The sequence below is a fragment of the Dendrobates tinctorius genome, unplaced genomic scaffold (assembly GCF_039654945.1).
Source record: "Dendrobates tinctorius isolate UK_male_01 unplaced genomic scaffold, ASM3965494v1 ptg000001l, whole genome shotgun sequence".
NCBI classification, from domain to species: domain Eukaryota; kingdom Metazoa; phylum Chordata; class Amphibia; order Anura; family Dendrobatidae; genus Dendrobates; species Dendrobates tinctorius.
The window spans coordinates 530252-548097 of record NW_027361669.1 but is presented as its reverse complement, the minus strand read 5'-3'; the positions used below and the strand labels follow the sequence as shown (position 1 = coordinate 548097).

Here is a 17846-nt window from a genome sequence, read left to right as displayed (position 1 = left end):
CCCCGGGTGATGACGTCGAGGCGTTGCTGTTTTTGAATGGGTGGCGGAACGGGAGAAATTGCCTTCGGAGTAGTGGCCGGAGGTTCTGGCACCATATTTAACAGTAGAACCGCAGAAGGCCTAATATGACCTTGCATTGCAAAAGAGTATGCAAAGTTAAAAACTGAGCTCTTGGCATGCTTAGAAGTGACTGACTGTCAGGGTGCAATGGGTACACTACTGGGCCTATTGCAGTGACAAAACCTCCCTGGTCCCAAATGTTCGACCTCCTACACCTGGTCCAAAAGTGGTTGTAACCTGAATCTTCCTCCACAGCACAGATAGTGGACAGGTTCATATGCTGCCTACTGAGGCCGGTGCAAGCCTTGGTTGCCCAGGGAGATTCCCTTAAGGCCAATGACCTGGTGAGCCTGGTGGAAAAGTACCAGACTGTCAAAAGTTCCTTGGGGAAGCAAGCATCTCCATACTGGGGTTCCCACAGGGGGGTTGACACCCAAAAGGGGGGGAACCTAAAGCCACATCTGGTGGTCGTACAAGATCCCAGGAGGCATCTGAGATGTTGTCAGAGGCCCCATCTAATAGAGTATCTTGTTGGAGGTATCATACCCCAGGTCACATAGCCGCCTGTTGCCCCATGACCACCAAGCCAATGGACTGCACCATAGGACGGCGCTGCTCATATTTTGCATATCCTGCCTGCAGTGCTGTCTTTCAACAACCAGGCAAGGGACCGCAGACATCAGTGAACAGTGTGCAAATGACTGGTCTGTTGGACTCTGGGAGTTAATTAACCCTAGTGAAGGCCACAATTCCTCATCGGCTGATTCCTGGGAAGATGGTGTGCATCCGCTGTATCCATGGCAATGCTAAACACAACCTTGTGGCCCGAGTGGTCATAAACACAAACCTGTGGCACCAAGTCCCATGAGGTGGACGTAGTCAAGGACCTATTGCACCCTGTTATTATAGGGCGGGACTTTGCATTGTTTTGGGATTTGTGGGGTAAAAGAAGGATGCCTAGTTGCCCGGACAACAGCCAGGTCTCGCTTAAAGAAACCTCGTTGCAGGCCGCAGCTAACAGGTTTCCCTTTTGTGTGCTTGTTGGCAGTGAAGATGAGTCGGCATACCCGGAGGCGACAGCCCTGAGCTGGAGGTGTCCAGGGGAAAGTTTGGAACCACCTAACTCAAGGATTTACCTCAAAAAGGGGCGTTTGATAATGTAACGGTACTCAGTAGTGTTGCTCAAAAGCTGGGGGCTGACACTCGATACAAGTATTTTGCTGTGAATGGAGAGTTACTATATCGAGTCACCAAGCTAATAGGAGAGGTAATCGAGCAGTTAATAGTGTCAGGGCCTTACAGACGCAAGATGTTAGATATGGCCCATACTTGTGTTAGGTGGTCATCTAGGTGTAGCAAAACCCAGGAATGGATCTTCCGGAGGTTCTACTCGCCCGGTTGTCACCAAGAAATCATGAATTTTTGTAGGTCCTGTCCCACCTGCCAGCTGACCTCTCCGGTGGCTCACTTCCGTAGCCCTTTAGTGCTGTTGCGCATCATTGAGCTTCTATTTGATCGCATAACCAAAGATCTACTGGGAGCCCTGGTCAAGTCTGCCAGAGGGCATCAGTATATCTTGGTGGTACTGGACTATGCTACACAGAATTCGGAGGCTGAACCGCTACGAATCTCCAAGTGTGTAGCCCGAGTCTTGGTCCATATCTTTTCTAGAACGGGGTTGCCTAAGGAGATCCTAATGTATCTAGGGACCCCATTTATTTCAAAGCTGATGAGGGAGTTGTGCAAAACCCTGCAATTCACACAACTCTGGACCTTAGTCTACCATCCACATACAGACAGCTTGGTGGAAAGGTTTAATAAAACCTTGAAGGCCATGTTGAAGAAGATCCTAGATAAGGATTGAAGAGACTGGGACTGTCTACTAGTGCACCTTCTGTTCTCCATCAGAGAAGTCCCGCAAGCCTCTACTGGATTTTCCAATATTTAAATTTGTAGTTTGACCGACACACCCGTGGACTCCTGGATGAAGGAGACCTGGGAGGCAGAGTATACACCCAACAGAAGTGTAATCAAACATGTGGCCTAGATGCAAGAAATAATTGCCAATGTGATGACCATTGTGAAAGAACACCTCCTGAAAGCACAAGAAGCACAGTTGAGGGTGTACAATAGATCGGCGAGGATGTGACACGTCAACCCTGGGGATCGGGTACTGGTGCTGGCACCTACGATATAGAGCAAATTCCTGGCCAAGTGGCATGGTTCCTATGAAATAGTTGAAAAAGTTGGCGACGTCAACTATAAAGTCCACCAACCAGGAAGAAGGACGTTCTACCACGTCAATTTGATAAAGCCATGGCGAGATAGGGAGCCCGTTGAAGCTCCGTATTTGGCCAAGTTTGAAGCCAACATGAAAGAAGTCAAGGTGGCAGAGTCGCTGTCACATGCTCCAAAGCAACAGTGCAAACATTGCTACATCGGAACACAGACCTGTTCTCAGATCTACCAGGTTGTACTCCTATCATAGAACATGAGGTTCTGATGGAGCCTCATGTCCGGGTAAACTTGACGTCATATCAGATTTCTGAAACCCACTGAGAATTGATCTCAAAAGAATTAAAGCGGATGCTGAGCCTGGTAGTCATTGAAGAGTCCAAGAGTGGCGGCTGGTCCAGTCCCATAGTATTAGTGTCGACACCAGATGGAGAATGGCGATTTTACTATGACTATAATAAGAATGAGGTCTCTAAGTTCAATAAGTACCCAATGCCCCGTGTCGAATTGATTGAAAGGCTAGAGCCAGCCTGGTACATTACCATCCTTGACCTTACAAAAGGGCATTGGTAAGTTCCCATGTCCCAAGGCGCTAACAAGTAGACTGTCTTCTCAGCGCCAGACGGATGCTTTCAGTAAACAAGGATGCCATTTGGATTACAGGGAGCTCCTGTCACCTTCCTGAGAGCCATGGACCGGATCCTAACTCCCCACAAGAGGTATGCAGCACCCTACATGGATCACATTGTGATGTTCTTCCAGGATTGGGGAAACCATCTGAGCAAAGTCCAGGTGAAGAAATAAACCTGAAGAAATGTGCCATGGGAATGGAGGAAACTAAATACTTATGCTATGCTGTAGGCAAGGGCGAAATAAAGCTCCAAATAAACAAAGTTGACACGATCCAGAGTTGGCCACAACCCCTCTCATAGAAGTAGTTCTGAGCGTTCCTTGGCATTGTGGGCTATTATCACCATTTTATTCCTAACTTTGCCATTATAGCCACCCCTCTGACTGACCTCCTTAAAGGGACAAATTTGGCTATGGCCAGAACCTGAGTGTTATGATGAGTCACCGAAGGAGGAAAAAAACAAAATACCAGCTAAGTCCAGAAAAACCAGAGAGGTTGGCAGCTATCGGATTGCAGACCCCTGAACCTATCCACAACAACTAGCAGTAGCCGTGGGGGGTTCCTACGGTGCCCTAGACCCCTCGATCACAGCCGGAGAACTACATAGCCTAAAGACAGAAAGAGGAAAAACTAAACTGCCCCAGAGCAGACCCCAAAGCAATAGGCAGCCCCCAACATATAATGACGGTGAAGCAAGATGAAAACACTAACACAGATAGAAAGATAGGTTGAGCAAATGATGGGGCCCAAGCTAACTTCATATGACAGGATAGGAAAGCTGCTGTCTGCCATCCGCAAAAACCCTATCAAAATGAGCCAACCGACTGATAGGAAAAACAGGCCCTGAAGTCACTAGGCTTCAAAAGACTATATCAGCACTCAGGTATATTCTGAAGACAGAGCAAAAGATCAACAGATCAGAGACAAAAATGGAATTCAGCTAAGCAGAGCAGAAAAACTTAGCTTTGAGATGCAGGAATCGGACTGGTCTCCAAGAATCCAGCAGGAAAATCACCAGCCAGGAAGAAGGGCGTCGGCAGCCTTATATCCAGTCCTCAATTCCAGCCACCCTTCATCATCTAGCTGCCCAGGTGTTTGGTAATCAGTCTCACTACCTTCCTTCACTAGAGGAGGGAGTTCATCAGACCTCAATGGTGAAGGGAAAAATGAACTCACAACAGTACCTCCCCCTTGAGGAGGGGTCACCGAACCCTCATCCATGCCACCAGGGCGATCCGGGTGAGCCCGATGAAAGGCACGCACCAATCTTTCGGCATGAATATCAGAGGCAGAGATCCAGGAATTATCCTCCTGACCATAACCCTTCCACTTAACCAAATACTGGAGTCTCCGTCTAGCCAGACGGGAATCCAGTATCTTCTCTACCTCATATTCCATGTTACCTTCAACCAATATAGGGTCAGGAGGTGCCACCACAGGAACTACTGGTTCAACAAACCTCTTCAACAAGAACTTATGAAACACATTATGAATTTTAAATGTGACAGGAAGAGCCAACCGAAAAGAGACCGGATTAATAATCTCCAAAATCTTGTAAGGTCCAATAAATCTAGGCTTAAACTTAGGAGAAGCCACCTTCATAGCGATATTTTTTGATGACAACCAAACCATATCACCCACCTTAAACTGGGGACCAACGGTCCTATGCCGGTTGGAAAACCGCTGAGCCTTTTCCTGGGAGAGAGACAACTTTATCCACTACTTGGTCCCAGATCTGGTGCATTCTCTCCACCACAGTGTCAACACCTGGGCAGGCAGAAGGCTCCACCTGCCCTGAAGAAAATCGAGGGTGAAAACCAAAGTTACAAAAAAAAGGTGACATCAAAGTGGCAGAACTAGCTCTATTATTTAAAGCAAATTCGGCCAAGGGTAAAAATGAAACCCAATCATCCTGATCGGCAGAAATAAAACATCTCAAATACGACTCCAAGGTCTGGTTTGTTCTCTCTGTCTGCCCATTGGTCTGAGGGTGAAACGCAAAGGAGAAGGACAACTGAATTCCCAGCTTGGAACAGAAAGTCCTCCAAAATCTAGACACAAACTGAACTCCTCTGTCAGATACAATGTTCTCAGGAATCCCGTGCAAGCGAACCACCTGTTGCAAAAACAAGGGCACCAACTCAGAGGAAGATGGCAACTTAGGGAGTGGTACAAGATGGACCATCTTAGAGAATCTATCACAAATCACCCAAATAAGTCATTCTCTGAGAGACAGGCATATCAGAGAGAAAATCCATTGAAATATGGGTCCATGGCTTCCTGGGCACCAGCAAAGGCATCAACAAGCCACTAGAGCGAGAACAAGGTTTAGACCGGGAGCAAGTCCCACAGGACTACACAAAATTCCTGACATCACGAGACAAGGCAGGCCACCAAAAAGACCGACTCACCAGATCTCCAGTACCAAAAATACCTGGATGACCAGCCAATGCAGAGCAATGAACTTCAGACATCACTCTCTTCCTCCACTGGTCAGGAACATACAACTTTCCACTGGGACAACGCTCAGGTTTGTCCTCCTGAAACTCTTCCAGAGCACATCTCAAATCGGGCGAGATGGCAGAAAGAACTACCCCCTCGCCTAAGATGGCAGCAGGCTTAGTCACAACAGGAGAATCAGCAAGGAAACTCCTAGAGAGGGCGTCTGCCTTGACATTCTTAGTGCCCGGAAGAAAAGAGACCACAAAATCGAAACGTGTGAAAAACAAGGCCCACCTAGCCTGTCTAGGATTCAAGCGCTCTGCCGACTCCAGGTAAATCAAATTCTTGTGGTCAGTAAGGACCACGACTTGGTGTTTGGCTCCCTCCAACCAATGTCTCCACTCCTCAAATGCCCATTTCATGGCCAACAGTTCCCGATTCCCCACATCATAGTTACGTTCGGATGGGGAGAACTTTCGGGAAAAGAAAGCACAAGGATTCATTTTAGATGTCACAGGATCTTTTTGGGACAACACCGCTCCTGCACCAATCTCAGAAGCGTCCACCTCCACCTGAAACGAAAGTGAGACATCAGGTTGCCGCAAAACCGGAGCAGAAGTGAATCTTCGCTTAAGCTCCTGAAAGGAAGAAACAGCCTCCGGAGACCAATTCAGCACATCAGCACCCTTCCTAGTCAAATCCGTCAATGGCTTGGCAATACCAGAAAAATTAGCTATAAATTTCCGATAAAAATTAGCAAAACCCAAAAACTTCTGGAGGGCCTTCAAAGAAGTGGGCTGAACCCAATCATAAATGGCCTGTACCTTGACCGGGTCCATTTCAATAGTTGACGGAGACCAAATAAATCCCTAAAATGAAATCCTCTGTACCCCAAAAAGGCATTTCGATCCCTTGACATACAGGGAATTCTCCCTCAAAATCCGGAACACAGTCCGAACATGTTCCACATGAGAGTCCCAATTCTTGGAGAAGATCAAAATATCATCCAGATAGATAATCAAAAATGTATCCACAAAGTCTCGGAATATATCGTTCATGAAGCACTGGAAGACAGAAGGGGCATTAGTGAGCCCAAAAGGCATCACCAGGTACTCAAAATGTCCCTCCGGAGTATTAAACGCCGTCTTCCATTCATCCCCATGCTTAATGCGAATAAGATTATACGCTCCCCTGAGGTCAAGCTTGGTAAACCAGCAAGCACCTTTAACTCTGGAGAATAGATCAGAAATCAGGGGTAACGGATACTGATATTTAACAGTAATTTTGTTGAGGGCACGATAGTCAATACAAGGCCTTAATGAACCATCCTTTTTAACCACGAAAAAAAACCCCAGCACCTAAGGGTGAAGAGGATGGTCTAATATGACCCTTCTCCAACGACTCCTTAATATAGGATCGCATAGCCTCGTGCTCGGGTACAGATAAATTGAAAAGCCGACCCTTGGGGAATTTACACCCCGGGTTCAGCTCAATTGCACAGTCATAACTCCTATGAGGAGGCAAAGACGCATAGTCATTCTCACTAAATACATCATAAAAGTCAGCCAAATAGTCAGGAACATCATGTGACTGGGGAGAGGTGGAGAAAACAGGAGCATCACTAAGGGCACACCGACAACCCCAACTCACCACAGACAAAGATTTCCAATCCAGAACTGGATTATGGATTTGCAACCAGGGAAACCCCAGAACAATGGTATCATGCAAATTATGTAACACCAAAAATCTGCAATTTTCTTGATGGTCTGGGGCGACCCGCATTACCACCTGGGTCCAAAACTGAGGTTTATTCTTCGCCAAAGGAGTAGCATCAATACCCCTCAAAGGGATAGGCATCCGCAGAGGTGTCATAGGAAATCCATAACGTTTAGCAAAATCCAAGTCCATCAGGTTCAGAGCTGCTCCTGAATCCACAAAAGCCTTGGCGGAAAATGTGAACAGGGAGCAGATCAGAGTAATTGCCAGAAGAAACTTAGGTTGAACACCACCCACAGAAAACGTGTGTGCACAACGTTTCTCTCGTTTAGGGCAGACAAATAATATGCGAGGCATCTCCACAAAAAAACAGCTTATTACGCCTTCTGAACTCCTGACGTTGCACCCTAGACAAAACTCTATCACATTGCATAGGTTCAGACATTTGTTCAACAGGTGGCAACATCTCTCGTGTAGTTTTGCGTTCACGTAAACTCCGATCCACCTGAATGGCTAATGACATAGAATCGTCAAGACCAGAGGGAACAGGAAATCCCACCATAGTATCTTTTACAGTTTCTGACAAACCCTTCCAAAAGAGGGCTGCCAAGGCACCATCATTCCAGGTAGTAAGGACCGCCCACTTTCGGAATTTTTGACAGTACAACTCTGCCGAATCCCGACCCTGGCTTAATGCCAAGAGGGTCTTTTCAGCCTGATCAATAGCATTAGGTTCATCATACAACAACCCCAAGGCTTGAAAAAATGCGTTCACATTATTCAGAATAGGATCATCAGGTTTCAAAGAAAACGCCCAATCCTGGGGATCGCCGCGCAGCAAAGAGATGACAATTTTAACCTGCTGCGCGGAGTTCCCTGACGAGTTAGGCTTCAAGGCAAAAAATAATTTACAATTATTCTTGAAATTCAAGAATTTAGAACGATCCCCAAGAAACACATCAGGAGTAGGAATCTTTGGTTCAGCAGCATGTAAATGAGCAATATAGGCGGAAATTCCCCGCACTTGAGCAGTGAGCTGCTCCACACGATCAGACAATTGCTTCATCTCCATTGAGAGAAAAATTCCCCCTACGGCCTCAGAGATATAGAGGAAAAAATATGCACACAAAAAAAAAAAAAAAAAATTCTGACACTTTTTTTTTTTTCCTTTACAATTCTCTCCTGCTATTGAGTACCCTAGGATCTGCGGTATGGCTGGTGATTCTGTTATGATGAGTCACCGAAGGAGGAAAAAACGAAATACCAGCTAAGTCCAGAAAAACCAGAGAGGTTGGCAGCTATCGGATTGCAGACCCCTGAACCTAGCCACAACAACTAGCAGTAGCCGTGGGGGGTTCCTACGGTGCCCTAGACCCCTCGATCATAGCCGGAGAACTACATAGCCTAAAGACAGAAAGGGGAAAAACTAAACTGCCCCAGAGCAAACCCCAAAGCAATAGGCAGCCCCCAACATATAATGACGGTGAAGCAAGATGAAAACACTAACACAGATAGAAAGATAGGTTGAGCAAATGATGGGGCCCAAGCTAACTACATAGGACAGGATAGGAAAGCTGCTGTCTGCCATCCGCAAAAACCCTATCAAAATGAGCCAACCGACTGATAGGAAAAACAGGCCCTGAAGTCGCTAGGCTTCAAATGACTATATCAGCACTCAGGTATATTCTGAAGACAGAGCAAAAGATCAACAGATCAGAGACAAAAATGGAATTCAGCTCACCCCCGGCCGGGGATGGCAGAACTCCCAAAAAACAAGGCAAAACAAAAACAAAACTGAAGAGTACAAAGCAGAGCAGAAAAACTTAGCTTTGAGACGCAGGAATCAGACTGGTCTCTAAGAATCCAGCAGGAAAATCACCAGCCAGGAAGAAGGGCGTCGGCAGCCTTATATCCAGTCCTCAATTCCAGCCACCCAGTCATCATCTAGCTGCCCAGGTGTTTGGTAATCAGTCTCACTACCTTCCTTCACTAGAGGAGGGAGTTCATCAGACCTCAATGGTGAAAGGAAAAATGAACTCACAACACTGAGACTGCCTTCCAGGCACTAAAGTTAGCCCTGTGTAAACAGCCAGTGCTGGTTGCACCTGATGTCTCTAAGGTATTTGTGATCTAGATGGACGTGTCAGATGTTGGGCTGGGCACACTGTCTTGTCACAAGAGGTGAACGAGGAAGAGCACCCCATAATATATTGGAGTCGGAAGTTGTCATCCTGCGAGAAGAATTACTCCATAGTGGAGAAGGAATGTTTGACCATTAAGTGGGTTTTGAACACTCTAAGGTAATGCCTTTAAGGCGGGAAGTTCAGGATAGTGTCAGACCATACCCCGCTAAAGTGGATGAGGGAGAAGAAAGGGAGCAATGCCTGAGTGGACCAGGTGGTTCCTAGCACTAAAGGATTTTTAGCTTCCATGTAGAGCATAGGCCAGTGAAACTGTATGACAGTGCTGATGCTCTGTCTAGAGTCCACTGTTTGATGGCATAAGTTGCCATCTGCTTTGGTAAGAGGGGGATATGCAAGACGGCTACCAGACAGGTCTTTGAGGGAAGATATGTATCATCGAGGTTGGTAGCTTTGGTGATGTAAGCCCAGGAAGGCATGCTCCAGTGTATATGATGCTGAGAATTAATAGGGCATATCGGGGATGGGTTTTATAAGAGATGGGTAGGAATGACTGCTTACATATCCCCACCCCAGGGGCGTGGTTTGGCAGATAAAATGGAGACCAAGTGTCTCATTCAGTGTCTGACTAAAGGTGTAGCGGCCTCCACTGCGTTTGCTGAATGACACTGACCTGAGCAGGCGAACCAGCACTATTAAGTGGACTGTTTATTTTCATTTTTTTTCACTTTCTGCTGGAAAAGGCTGTCTCTTGTTTGCTTATGTATATCCAAGTAGAGATGAGGTCGCACTCAACGAGCTGGTGAAGATATTGCTTGATTTATTGGCACATGTTACACATGTCGGGCCAGGGGAGTGACATCAGGAATGCAGAGGAAGCTGACAATGATCGTTTCGCGCTATCCAAGCGCTTTGACCCGTCATTTCTATTTCAGACTCGTACTTGCACATTTCAGCAAGACAGTGTTTAATCACAAACTACACCTATCACAACAAAATGGCTTCACAGAAGAAGAGTTTGGGTAATTAATTGGCCGCATTCAGTCCATACTTTTCACTAATAGGATGCATTTGCTGCATTAGAGAACTAAAAATCAGGCAAAGACGACCCTGGACAGTTGAGCAGCTAGAATCCCACATGAGACAAGAATGGGACAACATTCTTCTCCCAAAACTCCTACACATGGTCTCCTGACTTCCTAGATCTTTTACAGACAGTTGTAAAAAGTAGGAATGTTACACACTGACATGGATCTGCTACAACTTATTTTAGATGTAATGCTGCCATCAGTTTCTAACTAGTGGATATCACCAGGCGCCTTTATCGTGAATTGTAAACTGCAGCACAATAGATCGCATGTATTGCCCTTTGCGAACTAAATTGAAAATAGGCAATTAACTATTTGTGTGCTAAGTAACTATATCGAGATAACATTATATATAAATGAAAAGGTCTTAGGTGTAGAAATGTTATTACTAATGTGTACCAACCTTAACAATGATTTTCTAGTAGAGCATAAATAGTCAGATATTTTTTTTTTTCTTTGAAGTTAAAAAGGAATAATCCATTATTAAGTCCATAATTCCAATTAGGTATGCTATGGAGTAGAATTATAAGGATGATGAGCAAGATGCGTCCCGACTGTAAGCGCACCCTTAGCAAACTGCTGCTCGCATTCAAAATTCCCTCTTGAGCTGTGTGCACATTGGCGTCACAAAAAACGAAAAAGAACAAGCCAAAATGGGTACTACGCATTATGGAAAATGTGTTTTCCTTCGTCAGAGAATATTTTTGCTCTACTAGAAAAAAATTGTTAAGGTTGGAACACAATGGAGACAATATTTCTGCACCTACGAACTTTTAATTTATATATATTTTTATCATGTATATAGTTTCTTGCTGCACATACAAATATTTATTGCCAATTTCTACAAGAGTTAGACATTTTCCATTTCATTTGGAAAAATAAAATCAAAAACTTTCGCCTTCTGATAGGTGTTCTATATTTTGATGTAAATAAAATGATTATAAGAGATTTCTAAATCATTGCAATCTTGGTTTCTTTTAAATGTACACAATAAAAAGAATTTTGTTTGTACGCTCCTCATACCTAATTATATATTTTTTCTTTTTCATAAAGAACTGGAAAGCCAGGAGACCCGAATAAAAGAAATACATTGCCTGATCCATCGCTTGCCAGAGAAGAATAGACAGATGTTAAACATGTTAATGAAGCACTTGGCAAAGTAAGTTGATGGTGTGTTAATAACATTAATTGTTTGTCAATTTCCCCAAAGTTCTGAACCTCCTTTGTGTTTACATCTGGATAAGTGTTGATGGTTGATGTTCCGCAAGCCATGGTAAGAGTAGTTGATGAGTCTGCTGCAGGCTTGGACTGGCCCACAGGAGAATCAGAGAATCCTCCAGTGGGCCCCCTCTTATATGAACATTTTTTGACACAATATATTGGAATCACTATGTACAGACAATGGCAGCATCTTATTCATTTAACAATCTACCCACTGCATTGTTATATAAATTTGTGATTGAGGATACTGTGACATTTGCATGTGGCTGAAAAGTTAGTTACTGGTGGGTCGTTGGCACCCCAGTCCGACACTGGTCTGCAGGGTGACATTCCTAGCTCTCCTGTCAAAATTCTAACTGACATAGCGACTGCACAAGGATTTATTTCTAACACCTACATTGTGCCCTTTTCATCTTACAATTAATAGAATAATTCTTGCACTTTTTCCTGTAGTGTCTTTTTACTGTAATAAACTGTATTTGAGAATTGCCACCGTATTTCACATGCTAGTAATATTGTATTCGTGCTGAGAACATGACTAAACATTAGGTTTTTAATATAGTCCACTTTTATGTGAAGGTTTTGCAGAATGTATTGTTACTTTTACGCTTATGTAGGCTCGATTTGGCTGGTATACATTGAATCTCTCTGGCTGGTGATCCCTTATCGGTAGTTGAGAAAGTTTGAGATGCAATTACTTTATACTGTTATTTCTTTTTAAAGAGAACCTGTCTCCACGATTTTGCATGTTAAAGTAAAGGCATGGCTGGCCATAATGGCACGGTAATACAGATTGAATAGATACCTTCAGTGAAAAAAATCTGCATCCTGGTGGTTGTTGTTTAATCAGCATTTGAAGTTTGGGTTTCGTAAGCTTTAGGTGGGTAGGGTCTTTGGTTGGTGATCGGCCCTTCACCTGCCTCTGGTGTCTGTATTTTCCACATGCTTTAATGTCTTGGTATACTAAATAGTATTTGCAGTTATGGAACCACTACGCTGAAGTTCTATCTCATTGTCTCCCACAAATAATTCTTCCAATATTATGTTAACACCATAAAGAGAATAATTCCCATCACACATCTCCCTTAAAAAGTTCCTGCCATTGCAGTGCCGGCTTCAATGTGCCAATAAGAAATCACACCTTCTTCATAGTCCTGCGTTCTTCTCTACATTAGCAGGAAAATGGCGCCAACTCTTAGAATTTGTCTATCTCATCGTCTTTCAATCTTTACAATCTGGCATCTACTGTAGTAAAGTCAGACAGAAGAAATCTTTTATTGATGGCTTTCCAGTCCAATTCTCTAAATTCACAATTATCTTGAATCTTGGTAGTTTTTTGCCATAGTTTTAGGTGCCAGACGTCACAGACAAGAAATCTACTTACCCAGCCATTTTGTGGCCACCATGACATATCATGTAATGAGACATGCCAATACATGATGAGTACGGTAATCCCAAGTAATGTTAACGGCTTTTATCTCTGACTGTGAAAGACAGGCTCATGTGTGTTTACATTTGGACTTCACTTGCAGAATCTGTTTAGTTTCTTTTGTTTGAGTCTGATTACAAAATCTGTAGTCAAGGCATATAAACCCGCAACAAGGTCTATATTTGGCTCTACAAGCTATAAGAATAAAATCTATACATAAAATAATCCACATCTGGCCGCTAAACCTTTGTCACCCATAGGGGCCTTGTCACAAATGAGCAAATTGTGATTTTTCTTTTATATAACACAGCTATGTATTGCTGCTAAAGGCTCATATGGAATTAGTAATGATGTTAGTGGGAACCATGTTTTCATATTTCTTTTGCTCTTAGACTTTTTACTTTATCTGGTATCTTTCGAAAGTCAGATACATTTACACTGCCCAAATATCATTGAGGCGCTTGTATAGTATTAACAAGCTGCCGATCACTTGCCAAATGAGCATAAACACTAGTTGGTCAGGTGAAATGATCTTCTGGTTTGCACAAAAGATCACTGTTCTGGCAGCACGCCATCCTGTGTAAACAGTACCTGCACTGGCGAGCACTGTGGCAGCCTACGAGCGCTGATAGATCTATTACAGATCTTTCACTGCGCATCTGAAGCGCGGCCTCCCTGTGTAAGCAGATTTTTAAACGACTGATGGTCGTTTAATGCTACAAAGTTTGCTAAATGTACGAACGCTTTTCAACACACATTCCACAAATGAGATTGGACTACATTTTAACGTCACTTATGGCTGTGCGACACGTACCTCCTAAAGTTCTGCTGTACAAATATCAGGTCATCATAAAACGTTAATTGCTAACCTCCAAGGAACCTGTGCTGATATGCTATACAATGTACACTGAAATGTGACTATTGTGACTCCTATAGGTCGTGTGGCATTTGTATAATTGCACATTTTTAAACTGTATAAATATTAGTTTACTTTACTGACAAAGTTTGTAGACCCCTAAAATAATCTTTAACAACAAGCTTTAGTTTTGTACACCGCATGCATCTGGGAACCCAGTGTGGCTAGAGCAGCCCAAGGAAGCCCTCTTACCCAAGCTTTAAGCCCAGCTTTGGATTCTTTACATATGAACCCCAGCTTCTTAGTACATGCCGGACCAGATATCCTCCTCCTTCTAATCAGATGCTTTCCACAATATACAGCTCTGGCAAAAATTAAGAGATCACTTCCAAGTGTTCAGTTTGTCTGATTTTTCTCTTTTTAAGTTTATTTTTGAGTAAAATGTAAATTGTTCTTTTAGACTACAAACTTCTGACATGTCTCCGAATTTTCAAGCAATAAATTTTTTTTTTTTTTTCTGAAAAGGAGAAATGGTCAAAATTATAAGAGAAAAAAACCCCAGTGCTTTCAGACCTCAAATAATGCAAAGAAAACAAGTTTATAATCATTTAGAAACAACAATGCTAATGTTTTAACTCAGAAAGAGTTCAGAAATCAATATTTTGTGGAATCACTTTTTTTAAAAACAACTTTCATGCATCTTGGCATGCTTTCCTCCAGTCTTTCACTCTGCTTCTGGAGGAAAAATGTAAGGCCGGGGTCACACTAACCAACGCAAAATACGGTCAGTATTTTACATGCGTAATACGGATGACAGACCCCTAAATAGTGCTCCGTATGTCATCCGTAATCAAGGTGTGGTCGCGTATTTTGCGCATGTAAGCATCTGTATGTAATCCGTATGGCATCCGTATGGCGAGATTTTCTCACAGGCTTGCAGAATGGACATATAATGGAGCCCTATGACAGTTTTAATAAAGAAATGAAAGAATAGATATATACTCATAGAATGCATATATATATATATATATATATATATATATATACTGTATGTATTCTATGTGTATATATCTATTCTTTCGTTTCTTTATTAAACCTGTCAGTGTGAGTTTACTGTATAGCGCACTGAATTGCCGGCTTTGCTAAAAGACACCGGGTGCGTATTTCTCGCAGGTCACATGTGTGGTCCATGTGTAATCCGTATTTTTTGCGCTCCCATAGACTTGCATTGGCGTACTACGGCCGTAGTACGCTGACAATCGCAGCATGCTGCGATTGGCACGGAGCGTAGAATACGTATGAGAAAAATACGGCTGGTGCGAGGGACCCCATAGAGAATCATTGGTCCGTGTCTAATGCGTGCTTTTAGCGCCTCTCACTTGTCCGTATTCCTCGCCAGTGTGACCCCGGCCTAAGTAGTTCTTCTTTGTTTGATGGCTTGTGACTATCCATCATCCTCTTGATTACATTCCAGAGGTTTTCAATGAGGTTCAAGTCTGGAGAATGGGCTGCCCATGACAGGATTTTGATGTGGTCTCTTAATTTTTGCCAGAGCTGTATTTATGAGTAAAATGTAAATTGCTCTTTTCTATAAACTACTGACAACATGCCTCCGAATTTCCAAGCACTAAATTTTGTATTTATTATCAGAAAATGAGAAATGGTCAAAATAAAAAAAAAAGTACAGTCATGGCCAAAAGTTTTGAGAATGACACAAATATTATATTTTCACATGATCTGCTGGCCTCTGGTTTTTATGTGTGTTTGTCAGATGTTTTTATCACATACAGAAATATAATTGCAATCATATTATGAGTAGCAAAAGGTTATATTGACAGTTAGAATGAGTTAATGCAGCAAGTCAATATTTGCAGTGTTGACCCTTCTTCTTCAGGACCTCAGCAATTCTCCCTGGCATGCTCTCAATCAACTTCTGGATCAAATCCTGACTGATAGCAGTCCATTTTTGCAAAATCAATGCTTTTATTTTGTCTGAATTTGAAGGTTTTTGTTTGTCCACTGGTCTCTTGATGATTGACCACAAGTTCTCAATGGCATTAAGATCTGGGGAGTTTCCAGGCCATAGTCCCAAAATCTCTGTTTTGTTCCCTGAGCCATTTAGTTATCACCTTTGCTTTATGGCAAGGTGCTCCATCATGTTGAAAAAGGCATTGTTGATCGCCAAACTGCTCTTGGACGGTTGGGAGAAGTTGCTCTTGGAGGACATTCTGGTACCATTCTTTATTCATGGCTGTGTTTTTAGGCAAGACTGAGAGAGAGCCCATTCCCTTGGCTGAGAAGCCACCCCACACATGAATGGTTTCAGGATGCTTGACAGTTGGCATGAGACAAGACTGGTGGTAGCACTCGCCTGGTCTTCTCCGAATAAGCCGTTTTCCAGATGGGCGCCCTGGAGCCTTTTTGGCAACAAGGGAACCTCTCTCCTTGAAGTTCTTGATGATGCGATAGATTGTTGACTGAGGTGCAATCTTTCTAGCTGCGATACTCTTCCCTGTTAGGCCATTTTTGTGCAGTGCAATGATGACTGCACGTGTTTCTTTAGAGATAACCATGGTTAACAGAAGAGAAACAATGATGCCAAGCACCAGCCTCCTTTTAAAGTGTCCAGTGGTGTCATTCTTACTTAATCATGACAGATTGATCTCCAGCCCTGTCCTCATCAACACCCACACCTGTGTTAATGGAGCAATCACTGAAACGATGTTAGCTGGTCCTTTTAAGGCAGGGCTGCAATGATGTTGAAATGTGTTTTGGGGGATAAAGTTCATTTTCTAGGCAAATATTGACTTTGCAAGTAATTGCTGTTAAGCTGATCACTCTTCATAACATTCTGGAGTATATGCAAATTGCCATTAGAAAAAATGAAGCAGTAGACTTTGTAAAAATTAATATTTGTGTCATTCTCAAAACGTTTGGCCATGACTGTAGTGCTTGCAGACCTCAAATAATGCTAAGAAAACAAGTCCATAATTGTTTAGAAACAACGATACTAATGTTTTATCTCAGGAAGAGTTCAGAAATCAATATTTTGTGGAATAACCATGATTTTTAATCACAGCTTTCATGCGTCTTGGCATGCTTTCCACCAGTCTTTCACACTGCTTCTGGCACAAAAATGTAAGCAGTTCTTTGTTTGATGGCTTGTGACTATCCATCATCCTCTTGATTACATTCCAGAGGTTTTCAATGGGGTTCAGGTCTGGAGAATGGGTTGCCTATGACAGCAGTGATGTGGCGGTCTCTTAATGTTTGCCAGAGCCCTGTGTGTGTGTGTATATATGTGTGTGTGTGTGTATATATATATATATATATATATATATATATATATATATATATATATATATATATATATATATATATATATATATATATATATATATATATATATATAGTGTGTGTGTGTATATAATATATATACTTAATGTGTGTGTATATATTTATTTATATATATATATATATATATATATATATATATATATATATATATATATATATATGAACTTGGCTTCGCTATAAAAATAAAGCCACCTTGTCATTGGAATCATTATATTATACAATGAATTATATGTGCCCCAAAATTGATACAAATAATATGCTGCTATGTCAATAGAAAAAATAAAACGCCATGGTTTTCATATTGCTGGCATGAAAAAAATGCTGAAGACTTTGAGAGTTTATTAAAAAAAGGTTAAAATAACATTGGATGGCAATATGACTTTGACACAAGACTACACAGGAAGTGTTTATAGTCTGTTACCAAGGAAACACATAGAAGAAGCTTTGAAACAGAAGAGGGGACTGTTTGCAAAGTTTCTTTACTTTCCGTTAGAGATTAATTAAATTATTTTTTAAAAATAAAAGGTTTACTGAGCAGGTTTTAAATAAATATTAGCACTCAAACCTGAGAGTGGACTGCAGCAGGCATTTTTTTTACTCTTGCTAAAGGAATGTGCTTTAAAAGAGTATTACATTCTGAAGCAATTATTATTAATCCACTGAATAGGTG

At 42.5% G+C, this 17846-nt stretch overlaps 1 protein-coding gene across 5 annotated transcripts in view; it reads left to right on the top strand.

Moving 5' to 3' along the window:
- Window positions 1-17846, top strand: part of ARHGAP26 (Rho GTPase activating protein 26) — a 605933-nt gene that overhangs the window by 308880 nt on the left and 279207 nt on the right. For all 5 annotated transcript variants that reach the window (XM_073573730.1, XM_073572997.1, XM_073572737.1 and 2 more), the window contains exon 17: window positions 11367-11472. In XM_073573730.1, the coding sequence (XP_073429831.1) occupies window positions 11367-11472 (106 nt within the window). The remainder of the gene's footprint in view (window positions 1-11366; window positions 11473-17846) is intronic.